The sequence below is a fragment of the Drosophila hydei genome, unplaced genomic scaffold, assembly GCF_003285905.1.
Source record: "Drosophila hydei strain 15085-1641.00,03,60 unplaced genomic scaffold, DhydRS2 tig00000149-arrow-pilon, whole genome shotgun sequence".
Lineage (NCBI taxonomy): Eukaryota > Metazoa > Arthropoda > Insecta > Diptera > Drosophilidae > Drosophila > Drosophila hydei.
In genome coordinates, this window is record NW_022045678.1 from 1,709,195 (window position 1) to 1,723,892 (window position 14,698).

At 36.3% G+C, this 14,698-nt stretch overlaps 2 protein-coding genes across 2 annotated transcripts; both read left to right on the plus strand.

Moving 5' to 3' along the window:
- Positions 1-965: 965 nt before the first annotated feature.
- Positions 966-3,105, plus strand: LOC111602186 (probable cytochrome P450 28a5). Its single transcript, XM_023319145.2, has 6 exons — positions 966-1,153; positions 1,213-1,459; positions 1,538-1,642; positions 1,701-2,250; positions 2,306-2,569; positions 2,639-3,105. Exons 1-6 carry the CDS (start codon positions 966-968, stop codon positions 2,803-2,805), a joined length of 1,521 nt encoding a protein of 506 aa, XP_023174913.2. The 3' UTR covers positions 2,806-3,105.
- A 2,139-nt stretch (positions 3,106-5,244) lies between these two features.
- Positions 5,245-7,417, plus strand: LOC111602185 (probable cytochrome P450 28a5). The gene is made up of 6 exons (XM_023319144.2): positions 5,245-5,465; positions 5,546-5,792; positions 5,910-6,014; positions 6,073-6,622; positions 6,678-6,944; positions 7,003-7,417. Exons 1-6 carry the CDS (start codon positions 5,278-5,280, stop codon positions 7,167-7,169), a joined length of 1,524 nt encoding a protein of 507 aa, XP_023174912.2. The 5' UTR covers positions 5,245-5,277; the 3' UTR covers positions 7,170-7,417.
- Positions 7,418-14,698: the final 7,281 nt, after the last annotated feature.

The window sequence follows — 14,698 nt, forward strand, 5'->3', positions numbered from 1 at the left end:
ACTGCTCCATACTCATTTGTTGACTCCCTCTCTTCTGCCTCTCGCACATCGTTTGCTCTCTCAAGCGTCAATTGCGTGTTGTTGTGAATCCATTAATAAACGTAAAATAAGTTCATACCCTATAGAAACGATTGCATTTGGTTATTTTCCTTTAAATCGTCTTGAATTTTTATTTGTTACAAATTAATATTATTAATAACATTATCAGAATACATTTTTAGAAAGTCAATTAACATTTTAAAATAATTTAATTTAAAATAAATTATGACAAACTTTTATAATAAATTTTTTTTTCATTTAATATTTCATTCAATCTGCACCAGATATTCACGCACTGTGCAATAAAATATTTTTAATAATTATAATACAAATATAATATACATAACTATATTATATAGTTCTAAAAATATAATATTTAAAGAGTATCTACAGCGTTATCAAGTTCAAGGTGGTATTTATTTATTTAATGTTGATTGTGGACCTCTCGCGTGCTTTTATTTTATAAATGTTGCGCTACGAATAACAAAGCTGACACGCCTTACCGAAAGCGTTTGACTTAGTAATTCCCTCTAATTAGCATTCAAAAAGAAGTATGGTAATGATATTGATAATTGAGGAATTTAAACAAGAAAATATCTACTATGAAATACATCTAAATACAGCGCAATTAATATTAATTTACACCAATTTAACATTATTGAGGGCTTTCTACCTACGAATTCAACATGCTTGGCTGAATGTGCAGAGCGTATAAGTAAAAAATATTTACTGAGCGCTGATCGGATGCTCCAGTGCATATTTTCAATAAACATAAAATATTCAAATTGAATGAATTTCTACATATAGAATGAGAATGTGCCATGAGGCACTGAGAAAGCTCTGTAGTTTAGGTCGACAACGTCTAGTTGAGAAATTGCTCAGTTGCAGTCAGTTGAATGTCGGTTAAGGTCGTCAAATAAAAAATCATGCTGGAAATTACTTTGATATTGTTGCTGCTACTTCTGGGCCTCGTCTATGCCTTCATGACTTGGAATTATGGATTCTGGCGCAAGCGAAATGTGCCAGGTCCTTCGCCACGTTGGATCACAGGCAACTATCCGCACATGTATAACATGAAACGTCACACAATCTATGATCTCAACGAAATCTACAGGTAAATTTTCGAAAATGTTCGATAGAATTGATATTAAATTCTATATGATTTAACTGCAGTCAATACAAGCATCAGTTCGATGCGATTGGCATATTCAAAGCACGCTGTCCACAACTGATGGTGATAAATCCGCAGTTGGCAAGACGCATCTTCGTGTCTGACTTCAAGCACTTTCACGATAATGAGATGTCTTTAATGGTGGACGAGAAATCCGATTTCATATTTGCCAATAACCCATTTATCCTGGTCGGAGATGAGTGGAAACAACGGCGCGCAGATGTTACTCCCGGATTAACTATGGCTCGTGTCAGTTTGTACTTGAAAAAACTCAAGTTTTTAGCTGTGACTACAACTATATTGAATTCCAAAAATTTCTAACTTCAGATCAAGGCCGTTTATCCGGTTACAAATGAGGTTTGCCGAAAGATGAGCGAATGGCTGCGCAAGCAAATACGTCTACCTCCACCTGAGGGCATTAATGGGAAAGATGTAAGTCCTTTTCAATACATGAGTGGATATAATAGAATTTTGTATATTCTCCCTGTAGCTCAGTCTACGTTTCACAACCGAAATGGTCACCGATTGCGTGCTGGGCCTGAAGGCCGAGAGCTTTTCTGACAAACCCTCACCAATTATGGGCTACATCAAAGGGCTGTTCACTCTGCCGTGGACTTCTATCATGTATTTTATGATAGTCAACACTCTGCCCACACTACGACAAGTCTTCAAGATGCGCTTAATTCCATTGCATATCGAGCACTACTTTGTGAACCTAATGCAAACTGCGATTGATGCACGACGGCAGCAACTGGCTGCTGGAAAGCAATTCGATCGCGTTGACTATTTAGAGTATATTCTGCAGCTGGGCAACAAGAAAAACCTGGATACACGTCACTTGACCGCGCACACAATGACATTCCTGTTGGATGGATTCGAAACAACAGCCACAGTGCTAAGTCACTTGCTCTTGCTGCTTGGAAGGGATGAGCAGGTGCAACAGCAACTGCGCGAGGAGCTGGAGGCTCATCTCAATGCTAAGGGCATCATTGACTTTGAGATGCTGAACGAGCTGCCCTTCCTGGATGCATGTGTGCAGGGTGAGTTAAAGTTTTCATACAAATGAAATTATTTCAAAGTAATCTCATTTCACAGAAGCCATTCGTCTCTTTCCATTATTTGTGGCCAGTAAGCTATGCACTGAGCCGATAGAGTTGCCCAACAAAAAGGGCGGGAATTTCACAGTGGAGCGTGGCACAACGGTCATTGTGCCCCATTGCTGTTTCATGTTGGATGAGGAATATTTTCCCAATCCTCAGGACTTCAAACCCGAGCGTTTCATGCAGCCCGATGCTGCTAGGAAGTATCGGGAGCAAGGCGTCTTCATGGGCTTTGGCGATGGTCCGCGAGTTTGCATAGGTGAGACCAGCTTTGTTTATATATACTATGTCACACAATATATACATATATTAATTTTATTTATTGCAGGCATGCGGTTCGCATTGATACAGATCAAGGCTGCTCTTGTCGAGACGCTCACCAAGTTTAATGTTCGCATTAATCCCAAGACCCGCAAGGATATCCTATATGATCCCATGGCCTTTGTCACGACCCTGCAAGGCGGCATTTGGCTGGACTTTGAAGCGCGTCAATAAAGCGTAAATGACAAATTGACTTTTAGGGGCAATTCGCTCAATAGAAAACGCTTACAACGGGCTCTCACATATCAATTTCAAACGCTTGATACGAGCCCCCGTATGCTAGCAATCGAAAAATGTAAAAGTCGGTAGAACGATAAAAGCAATTATTTAATAAATATATCAGCATTTATAACACTAACTGATAGGAACTAGACATAGTATATAGGTATAAAGCCCGATCGATATTTCAATTCAAATTTTTTGAACATAACTTTAAGATAGAAGCAGCTTGAGACACAATTTAGTATGTAGATTTCTCCGATGATGGATATACTAAAAATGTATATTTCCTGCTTTGGAAATCTCTACTCCATATTGTTAATTTTAATGCTCATCTTAAAATATAGTAAGCACATCAAATAAAGTTATTACCCCAAAATAAATTATTATTAAAATACTTCTTAGTCACTGTGATTCGGCAGATCTTCAACTGTCCAGTGACATTTATGGGAAAAGAGCTTTTTGAGCTTTGTTCTGATTAGACAAGACCACAAAAGCTTTGTATGACACCGCACCCAATTTATAGTGAGAATAGATTTACTCACAGAATTCGGAGTGTTTGTGTGTTACAAATACTAATATAACTCGTAATTCTCGTGTCATTGGTGCTACTGTGAGTATGATTCTTATTCTACTATACATATTGATACTCATACTACTTTTACTTATAGTTCTACTACTCTTCTACTACTACTACAACTGACGCTCTTTCTACTCTTACTACTCTTCTACTACTACTACAACTGACACTCTTTCTACTCTTACTACTCTTCTACTACTACTACTCTACTACTACTCTACTACTATTCTACTACTCTTCTACTACTACTACTCTACTACTCTTCTACTACTACTACTCTACTACTATTCTACTACTATTCTACTACTACTCTACTACTACTCTACTACTCTTCTACTACTACTACTCTACTACTATTCTACTACTATTCTACTACTATTCTACTACTACTCTACTACTATTCTACTACTACTCTACTACTACTCTACTACTACTCTACTACTACTCTACTACTACTCTACTACTACTCTACTACTACTCTACTACTACTCTACTACTATTCTACTACTACTCTACTACTACTCTACTACTACTCTACTACTCTAATACTACTCTACCACTACTCTACTACTACTATACTACTACTCTACTACTCTCCTACTTCTACTACTATTTCTTTCACCAATACTTCAACTATTACTAATAATATTCTTACAGCTGTACAACTAATACTACGATACTTGTCTACCATACTTGTCTGAGAACTAATTTTACAACTCATTTCTAAACTTCAAAGCTGACTTATACTAATGTCTACTTACAAATTTCTCTAATTGTTTATGTATTTAGTTGTTTTTTGTCATAGATTAAATTATATATTTATGAAAAAATTATATTTTAACATTTTTGTTTATTATAAATTTATTTTTAAATTAATTATTTCTTTCATTAATTATTTTTTTTTCGTTAACTTATATATTTTTTACCTCAATCAGATTTTCAGTTTTGCGACGTTTTTATCAATATTCTATTTTCGTACACATCTGTTTAGGAACCTCTCAAGCGCAATGCCTACAGTTCCACTGCTCCATACTCATTTGTTGACTTCCTCTCTTCTGCCTCTCGCACATCGTTTGCTCTCTCAAGCGTCAATTGGGCGTTGTTTTGAGTTCATTAAAAAACGTAAAACAAGTTTATACCCTATAAAAGCAACTCAATTGGGTGTTTTATATTAAGCTTCTCAAGAATTATTTGAATTCATAGTTTTAAAAAAATATTAATTATCAAATATGTAAGATCTTAAATTTGTTTGATGAAAAATCTATGTATTATATTCTACAGTATCTATAGCGTTATCAAGTTCAAGGTTATATTTATTTATTTAATGTTGCATGCTTTAATTTTATAAGTGTTGCGCTACGAGTAACAATGTAGAAGCGCCTAACCGAAAGAGATCGACTACGTAATTCCCTGTAATTAATATACGCGAGAAGATATTATGACTTTTTGGGGGAAACTTCAGTATTATATATATATATAATAAATATAATACAGTTCACCTTTGAATGAGATATATTCCCATTCTAAATGACTGCGGAAAAATCATTTACTTTGCATGTGGTCCGAAATCTCCATTCCACTTAGAGGTACGGAGCAAATTGATTCATTCATGTAGCCGCTGGACACTGATAAGCTTTATCAGTGTTTATATACTATGTATTCAAATTAAATAAGTGTTTGGATAAAGTGTGAGAATGTAGAATCGTGAGTGTACATCTAATCAGCAGAGAGCCACACAGAGACTCTCCGAAAGCTCTGTGGCTGTGGGCTTCAACATGTAGCTGGGAACTCGTTCAGCTACAGTCAATTACGAATAGTTACTCGAGCAACATCGTTAATCAAAAACCATGCTGGAGATAACTTTGGCTTTGCTGCTGCTACTTGTAGGCCTCTTCTATGTCTTCATGACTTGGAATTTCGGATTCTGGCGCAAGCGTAAAGTGCCAGGTCCAACGCCTCGCTTTCTCACAGGCAACTATCCGCACCTGTATAACATGAAACGTCACGTGGTCTACGATCTCAATGAAATCTATAGGTAAATGACTGAAAATTTTAAAGAAAAGGTAAAGATAAAAAAATATAATTGAAATTTTATTCCATACGCTTGGACCTAAGTCAAAACAAACAGCAGTTCGATGCGGTTGGCATTTATGGAGCTCGCAGTCCACAATTGTTAGTGATAAGTCCGCAGTTGGCACGACGTGTCTTCGTCTCCGACTTCAAGCACTTCCACGATAATGAGATGTCTTTAATGGTGGACGAGAAATCCGATTTCATATTTGCCAATAATCCATTTATCCTGGTCGGAGATGAGTGGAAACAACGGCGCGCAGATGTTACTCCCGGATTAACCATGGGTCGTGTAAGTTGGACTACAGAAATTTGTTTGCAAGCTAAAAACCTCACAAAGGCTTAACTAAGTCGAATGATTCTATAAAACTTTCAAGAATATTAAATTAGAAATTATTTCTAATTCTAGATTAAGACGGTTTATCCGGTTACAAATGAGGTATGCCAAAAGATGAGCGAATGGCTGCGCAAGCAAATACGTCTAGCTCCACCTGAGGGCATAGATGCGAAAGATGTAAGTCTATTTAAATAAATTAGTGGATATAATAAAATTAGGTATATTGTCCCTGTAGCTCAGTCTACGTTTCACAACCGAAATGGTCACCGATTGCGTGCTGGGCCTAAAGGCCGAGAGCTTTTCTGACAAACCCTCACCAATTATGGGCTACATCAAGGAACTCTTCACGCAGCCCTGGACCTTTATCATATATTTTGTGCTAGTCAGCACGTTGCCTGCTCTTCGAAATATCTTCAAGATGCGTTTTGTGCCATTGCGTATTGAATCATTTTTTGTGAATCTGATGCAAACTGCGATTGATGCACGACGGCAGCAACTGGCTGCTGGAAAGCAATTTGAACGCGTTGACTTCCTAGACTACATATTGCAGCTGGGCAACAAGAAAAACCTGGATACACGTCACTTGACCGCGCACACAATGACTTTCCTGCTGGATGGATTCGAAACAACAGCCACAGTGCTAAGTCACTTGCTCTTGCTGCTTGGAAGGGATGAGCAGGTGCAACAGCAACTGCGCGAGGAGCTGGAGGCTCATCTCAATGCCAAGGGCATCATTGACTTTGAGAAGCTCAACGAGTTGCCCTTCCTGGATGCATGTGTGCAGGGTGTGTGGGAATAAGCAGTCTGTTATAAGTATTTCTAAGAATCTATATTCCTCAGAATCCATACGCATCTTTCCTCCTGTCTTTATGTCTAATAAGTTATGCACTGAGCCGATTGAGTTGCCTAACAAAAAGGGCGAGAATTTCACAGTGGAGCGTGGCACTACTGTCATTGTGCCCCATTACAGCTTCATGCTGGATGAGGAGTTCTTCCCCAATCCCCAGGCCTTCCAACCCGAACGATTCATGCAACCCGATGCTGCTAAGAAGTATCGGGAGCAAGGAGTCTTCATGGGCTTCGGCGATGGTCCGCGGATTTGCATAGGTAAGGCAAAAGCTCTCTCACTTATATGTGAGCTGTAATTGTATTTGCTTGATTCCAGGTATGCGCTTTGCAATGACACAGATCAAGGGTGCTCTCGTCGAGGTGCTTACCAAGTTCAATGTTCGTGTCAATCCCAAAACGCGCACAGATAACGAATATGAGCCAACGGCGTTCATCACGACCCTGAAAGGCGGCATTTGGCTAGACTTTGAGCCGCGCCAATGACGGAAATATAATCAACTTTCAAGGGCATTTCACTCAGCAGTAAACGTGCACAGCGAGCTCTCGCATATCAATTGACTCATCATTTAATGCACAAATTGTGTGCACACCTTTTTCATTTAGATCTGAGATACAATGATACAGTAGTCCATGACAATGTGGGCAGTCGGTGGAGTGATAATACAATTATATTCTCATTATTTCAACTGGTTTGTTAATTTATTTTTTTTATGTAAATTAAAAGGATTTCAGAGTATTAAAATTACAAAAAACAAATATGATTAATTTAATTTGATATTGCTACACATAATATTTATGTTAATATGCACATATACTATTTGTTCAGTGGCATTTTAACACAAAAGCGTAAAGCCCTTGTATGCATGATTTTTTCATATCAAAATATTTTACTGGCTGTTGCCTTCAGCGGTTGCAGCTCTGAAACTGAAAATATTCAGATGAAGATATAAAAGTGGATATACATAAATGGGCGTTGATAAAACTGTTTATAGTTTCAGCCAAGGCTTGACTTTATTATATTCCAAATTACAATTCTTATACTTAGTTTCCAAATGAATACAGAACAATAAATTCAGATTTGGCACATTCCAAGGAGCACAACATATAATACGAATATAGCTGAAGAGGGGATGAAAAGGGATCCTCCTAAATGTCTTGGGAATTCTTTATAGTTTGTATCGAAGTGTCATGCGCTTATTTTTACAGAATGACCATAGTAATTAAAATTTTAAAGTCTAAGTTCAAAATTCTATCTTTAACAATTAAGAGTTCTCCAGTCGGGTGTACGCAACTAGGAGATATCCTGAACACTGTGAATAGCTGATATTCCAACCATTTCACAGTGAATACAGAGCTTGAGTTTCGCCATTCGATTTCACTATGTGAACCTAATTGTAGCATAACTTTTGTTTAAATTATTATTTTTTAATATAAATTTTCAGAAATAAATCAAGTTTGATTATTAATATTAATTAATATTAATATTAATGATAATAAAAAAATTGGAACAATCGATATCTTTGTACAGCGTGTGGTATTATGGAATATATATTTAAAGTTTTAAGTCTCTAGCTTTTGTGACTTACAAGATAGCTGCGTTTATATGAGGAGGACAGAACAGACGAACAGACGGATAGACGAGCTGGCTGACATGGCTCGTCCTAATCAAGAATCCATCTGCCTCTTATATGCGCTTTCCATTATACCCTGATATACGGTATAAAGGAAATGCCACGCGCCTGGCGAGCGTAAACACAATTTTCACACAAACATATTTTTAGACGAGAGTATTCCGAGAATAAATTTTATAATTTGAAATGTCTATCACTTACAGCGTTGAAATACGCACTGCACAAAGCCAATATACTCTTTTCTCATATAATGACTTCGTTATTTAAGTTCGTTAAGTAAGTTTACTAGACTTTAGTCAAAGCGCTATAAGCAGCAGTCACGTTTGTAGGAGTAAATCAAATTCTCAATTTGAAGTCGTTTTAATTGCAATTTAATTTGAACGTTTAACGGGCTCAAATGCAATCAGACATGCAAATTTGATGAAGCTAATTAAATCAAGCTCATTGTAGGTGAAAATGTTTGCATTTAATACTTTGTATTGAGCTCAATATACAACGTCTGGCTGCATGGAGATAGAAATATATACGAAAGGTGAAAAAAGTTGCTCCTCACAGACAGCAGCTGTCCTCAAGCAGAGCTCAAGTATTGTGAAGTAAAAGTGGATTGAGCTGCAAGGATGTGATGTCAACAGCTGCTGATTATGGCGATATATATATATAGTATATATATTATAGTTATAGAACTGTCTGACAAGTGCCACCAGGCAAACAGCTCAGACAATATTGGCAGGTTCACAAGCTATCGCTGCATAATTTTGGGCGCCAGGCAACGGCCATCAACAACTAAAAATATATTGTTCTATATATGTGTATGTGCGTCGAGTAAATTTATGATATTTATTCAGTAATTTATTCATGTCTAGCAAACGCCTGGCACATGTTACTTGTCAGCAGCGCATCGCCTGATTGCCTGATTGCCTGACTGTCACTCAGCGTGGCATTTGTTTAAATCATCTTTTTGGGGGCACATCGATGGCCAAATTGATGGCATTTACATAGCCAGTTAATGTTAGTCAAAGAAATATATTTCCACAGAGTGTTCAAAGTTCAAATTCAATTCAATTAATATCTTTTGGATGCGAAAAGTAGCTCAATTTGAGTCGGTGAATTGTCGGGCAAATCCAATTGGGAAATCAAAGGCACACATCAAATTGCATTAGCCTTAGTGCTCAACCTGGAAGGAGCGACTAAAAGCAGGTAAAATCAGGTGAGAGTTATGCATATGCACTTCTTTTTGCCAGGCCACAAGTCCAAGTTCAATCTGCAATTTGCTGCGGCTTTGATTTGGCAAATTGTTTGCAGGAAAAACAAAAGGCGAAGACAAGCCCAGCTTTGCCTAACAACCAACTCTATATCAGAGCCAGCCTCTTTCTCTGCTCCTTGGCAATTTATATTGTCTGGCTGGGCGCCTCCCCCAATTGTCTGGCTCGCAACGCGTTGTTTGCAGCTCAAAGGTTGAACGTAGTTCAAATTGTTTGCCAGGTGTTTTCCCAGCAGCACTTTTTCTTGGCTATTTGATCTGTGATTGAGCTGAATGAGCAAATAAACTTGTGGCTGCGACTACGACTGCACTCCACAGAGCGTTGAAACCAAGCTGAAAAGCTGATTGAGCTCAATGGGTTTCCACTTTTCGCCTGTTAGGTGTCTGACTTATTATCTGTTGCTCTTGGCTCTTAGCTTTCGCCTTTGTTGGTTCAACACAAGCTGATGCGCAAATCCTCAATATAACCAAAAGCTTGGTAATTGCTCAAGTCAATTGTAATGCAATTCGCTCTTAATTAACATCTTTTCCATGGCGCTCTTTAGATTCATACGGAATGCCAAGCTGGCGCAATTGCAATAAATGAGAAAATTATTTATAAATAGCTGAAGTCTTCCGTTGAATACTTTACTGAGATTAATATTAAATTCATTTTGAAGCATGTAAAGTTGACTATAACCAGATTCAAGTCGGAGTTTAAGTTAGTTTTAAAATGTTCTGATTGTTTAGCTAGCATTCGCTTTGCAGTTACGAATATAATTTAAAATTAAAGATTTTATCTAAAACTGTTACAACAGAGTCGAAAAGTTGCAATAAAAGCATGAAAGTTTAGAATGAAATAAAACGTAAAGATTTAAGAGCATTCGATAGATGAGTCACCAAATGGTTCGAAAGTGAAGCCCATGAATTATATATTAGCAATATTTGGAGCAAGCGTTTGGCTTTTATGGCTTGAAGAGCTGAGAGTGTGATTTAAATTAATAAAACTTTGTGCATTTTTAGTTAAGTTATATTTTCAAATTTTTAATCATGCTAGGCAACTAGGCAACAGTGAAAGCATATTATTAATAATAAAAGCCATTAGTAACTAAACATATTTATATTTATATAAATATATATGTAAATTATAATAAATAATTTATATAATATAAAATATTCCTAAAATTTTAAGAAATTTTAATTTTTTCATTTAGACTTTAAGAGTACAGAAAATGTAATCATAATTATTAATTCGTTCTTTAATTTTTTTTAATTGGAAAAAAATTTGAATATATGTAAATATCTTACATATTCGAAACTTTGAAATCTCATGAAAAATAAAAATAATAATATATAAAATTACTAGAATAATTTTAGAAAAACTTTAAAAATATTCAATTTAAGATTTAAAGCTACATCAATATTTTCAAAAAATTATTAGAAATTCAATATATATATTTTATACAAGCTTTTATAAGCAGCGCTTGCCAAATATTACTGGCAATCACAACAAATATTTAAACAACTTGCTGAAAGTATTCAAAGTTGTATAGATAAATATTTTAATTTAAAATAAGTACAAGATTTGTTAAGTGTTGTACATAAATAAAAATTCATATAAAGTGATTATTAAATGCTTAAAGCAATGGCAAATAAAAATTGAACTAAAAGCCTATTTAAAGCGTTAAATTAAATCACAGTTTTGGGCGAGCAGCAACAACATAGATACACAGACACACCCACACTCACATGCACATTGACCTTGCGTTAGCATAAACAAGTTAAATCCAATAAAAACATTTTGTTTAGTGAATTTATTTTGTAAACGACCTTGTCAACAGGATGATGAACACGTTTTACAAATATTTGCCCACAAATTGCATGTGGATGTGCCTCCATGTGTGTGCGTGTGTGCCTGTGTGTGTGCGTTTACATGCATGAGTTACATACGTTCAATGTTGATTTTGGCTACTGTCCGCATAGGCAACATCTGCTGAAGTAGCCATGATATAAATTTAATTCAATTAAGAGATTCGGTTAGGTAGCTTTAAGAGCCATTTGACTTGATGGCGATGGACTCGTGGCACTTGGAGTTGCAGGCGCAACAAAAACTACAAAACCCCATTAACATTTTCATGGCAAAACTTTCTGCTAATTGCATTTATGGCATAAAACCTCAAAGTTCAAAATCACAACCGAAAAACACAGCAGCAAATGCAATTAGCACTCGAAATGCCAGCAGTGGGCGCTGTGCTGGCACGCCCACAATTTTACAGGCATGACAATGATGATGACAATGGCAGCAAGTGGAAATGTCAAGAAAATGTGCGGCAGCTAATTAAAAAACTTGCGGCTGCCATAAAATTTCATAGAGCAGGAATATCAAGAGCGACACGAAAACAGAGAGACTGAAGGCGTGGCAGGAAGTGGGAGGGAGTGTGATGAGGCGACGTTAACAGGAAGTCAGCTGGCATTCGAGGAAAATTGCATGATTTTCCCTGCCACTTGGATTTTGACAATTTGTAATGCAATAATTTGCATGGCAAGCGAACTCCCATCTTAGAAGCAGCCACAGTCTGGGCCACAAAATTCTAAACAATCAGCCTGGGCTCAGCTCAGGTAAATGAGGAAAACAAAATATTTACACCATTAAAATGTTCGAGTATTTACTGTTACACTTTGAGAGACTGCTTTGATTGCAGCTGGAAGTATGTACCGCAGATAAGATAAAACTGTGAAATCGAGAGTCAACAGTTGCAGATAATAATAAAGTAAGAATCGGTTGATATTTCATCACATTTCGTTGTAACCATCTATCGATCAATTGGAATCTAATCAGCGCCTATCAAATCTAATCTATCAGCCAGTAAATTATATCTTTGCTTTCTAAATATATGAAGGAATTTGTTCGATAGAGTTTTGACCAACGAGCAGAAACTTATAATTGTGTCGAAAGGTATATAACGGTTATCTGTAAGTTAGTTTAATTTAGGGACTAAGCTTTGTTCTGCTCGCAGGCAGATCGAAACTAAAAGAGAGAAAATGTCGCTGCGTCATGGCTCTCACCTGTACATAAACCTATTAAAGAGTGCGTCAATGCATGCGTTCATTGATAGGGAAATTAACAACTGAATATTTATTCATAGCATATCGCTATTAAATGTTATCGAGATATAGATATCTTTTGTCTAAAAACATATACCTTTTATTAATATTTTTGTCTTTATATGAGTTCTAAACTTTGCAAAAAGAAATAAGCAAATACTGTACTGTGCTCTGCCTCCTTCGGTCTCTGAGTAAACCCCCAACTTCAAGTTACAGCAAATTTCCTTTAATGCTTTCTAAATACACCAAACATATGTATACTTAATATATGTAAGTCCACACAATATGATTGTGTTTTATCAGGCATCAGCGAAGGTTGACTTAAAATTGAATACAGCTTGCTGAATGCTCTCAAATGAGCTATGAGTAGAACATTTTTCATTATAAAATTTTTGTATAATATAAATATTTTTATCTTAAGAAATCATGCCTTTGCCTAGCTATTTTATATCTGGCTAGCAAAAAATAAAAATCAATTAACGATTTTCCGATGGATTTTTGCATGCTCACATAATTAAATTAGTTTTAACGTGTCCTCTCTATGCGTATACTTAATACGCGTATACTTAATATCAGCTTAATCGGATATCATATTCAATTTCTCATTATCGACTGAATGCTTTTTATTTCCAGCTGTTGCCGGTTGGCAAACACACAGCAGACAGGCCAATTAATATGTACATTAAATAGGTTCTGTAAACGAGACTTATTAATTGAGAGTTGCATATTTTGCAGGACACTGGCAATTCGATGCTGATAAAATATGATTGCATTTACGCAGTCATGATGACTGTGCAGGTGCGTGTGTGTGTATCGGTATGTGTGTGTATACAGAGCTGTATTATTGCCACATTTAATTAGCCACTGCCAAAGGGGAAATGCCGATGCGTTGACACAGGCGATTATGTTAATAAGCCCAAGAAGGCATTGAAGAGGATTTAAAGCGATGTGGAATGGGAGCTGCCGCGTGGGTTGGGCCTTTGGCTTAACATGTGAGCCTGCCGGAATGTTATTTAATTGTTCATTGATGTTCATCAGAGCGTGCGCATTTTGCGAGCAGCAGTCCCTTACTTCGCTTTGGTTGGGCTTATGCTGGGCATTGATATGTCGCTTTAAGTGCATTTATTTAATTGCACAACATTCACATTTAATGCGTATTAATGAGACATGACATTTTAATTGGATTAATTGCGTTAATTAAGTGCCAGCCGTTTCGAACGCTGTAAGCCAACAGCCTGAAAGCTGAACTCTCTGATTGACTTCGTTCACTCGGTCAGCAAAAATCATGGCCTGCGACCGCAAAGCTTCCACTGCAGAGCGACGCAAAGCATTTGCCACTGAATGGGCACTGCAAGGGCTTTTGCTCAATTGCCAAGCGGATGCTACCGAGGTGTGCCAAATGAACGATGACTGTCAATTCAATTGATGTGCTTATTGCTAAGACAATGGCTTTTGTGATTCGCAAATCCAGCATAATTAAGTATTTATCCTAAAATAATTAAATGCATCAAATGTGCGACTAAGCACGACTTAATAGAGTGGGCAATTAGGAAGTTGAAAACTTCATGGAGAGAGCAGGAGACGGTTTAACAAAGTAGAAAATATCAAAGCAATTGTATATTATGTAATTATGACAAAAGAATTGTAAGTGTGATAAGATTGTTTAGTGTCAGGTAAGGGCATCATCACATTTAACAGACTTAGATAATAAAATAATAATATTAAAATGTTGTATAATGCTTAACAGCCTAATAATAATTTACATTTTAATATAAAGTTAATCTGAATCTTAATTTAAAAAGAATAAATACCTAAAGCATAATAGTAATAAATAAAAGAATCAAATTGACATTCAAAATTGAAATCAACAACAAAAATTGATCTGCTAAAATAGCCATGTTTAACTATTAAACACATCTCTTAAGAAAAATAAAAGCTCTTCAAACTCTTCTACTGCTCAGTGTCACCTCGAGCAGCAGATAGAATTAGCATAAATAAAACAAATGCCCATTTTCAGCACAAATATATCATAAAAG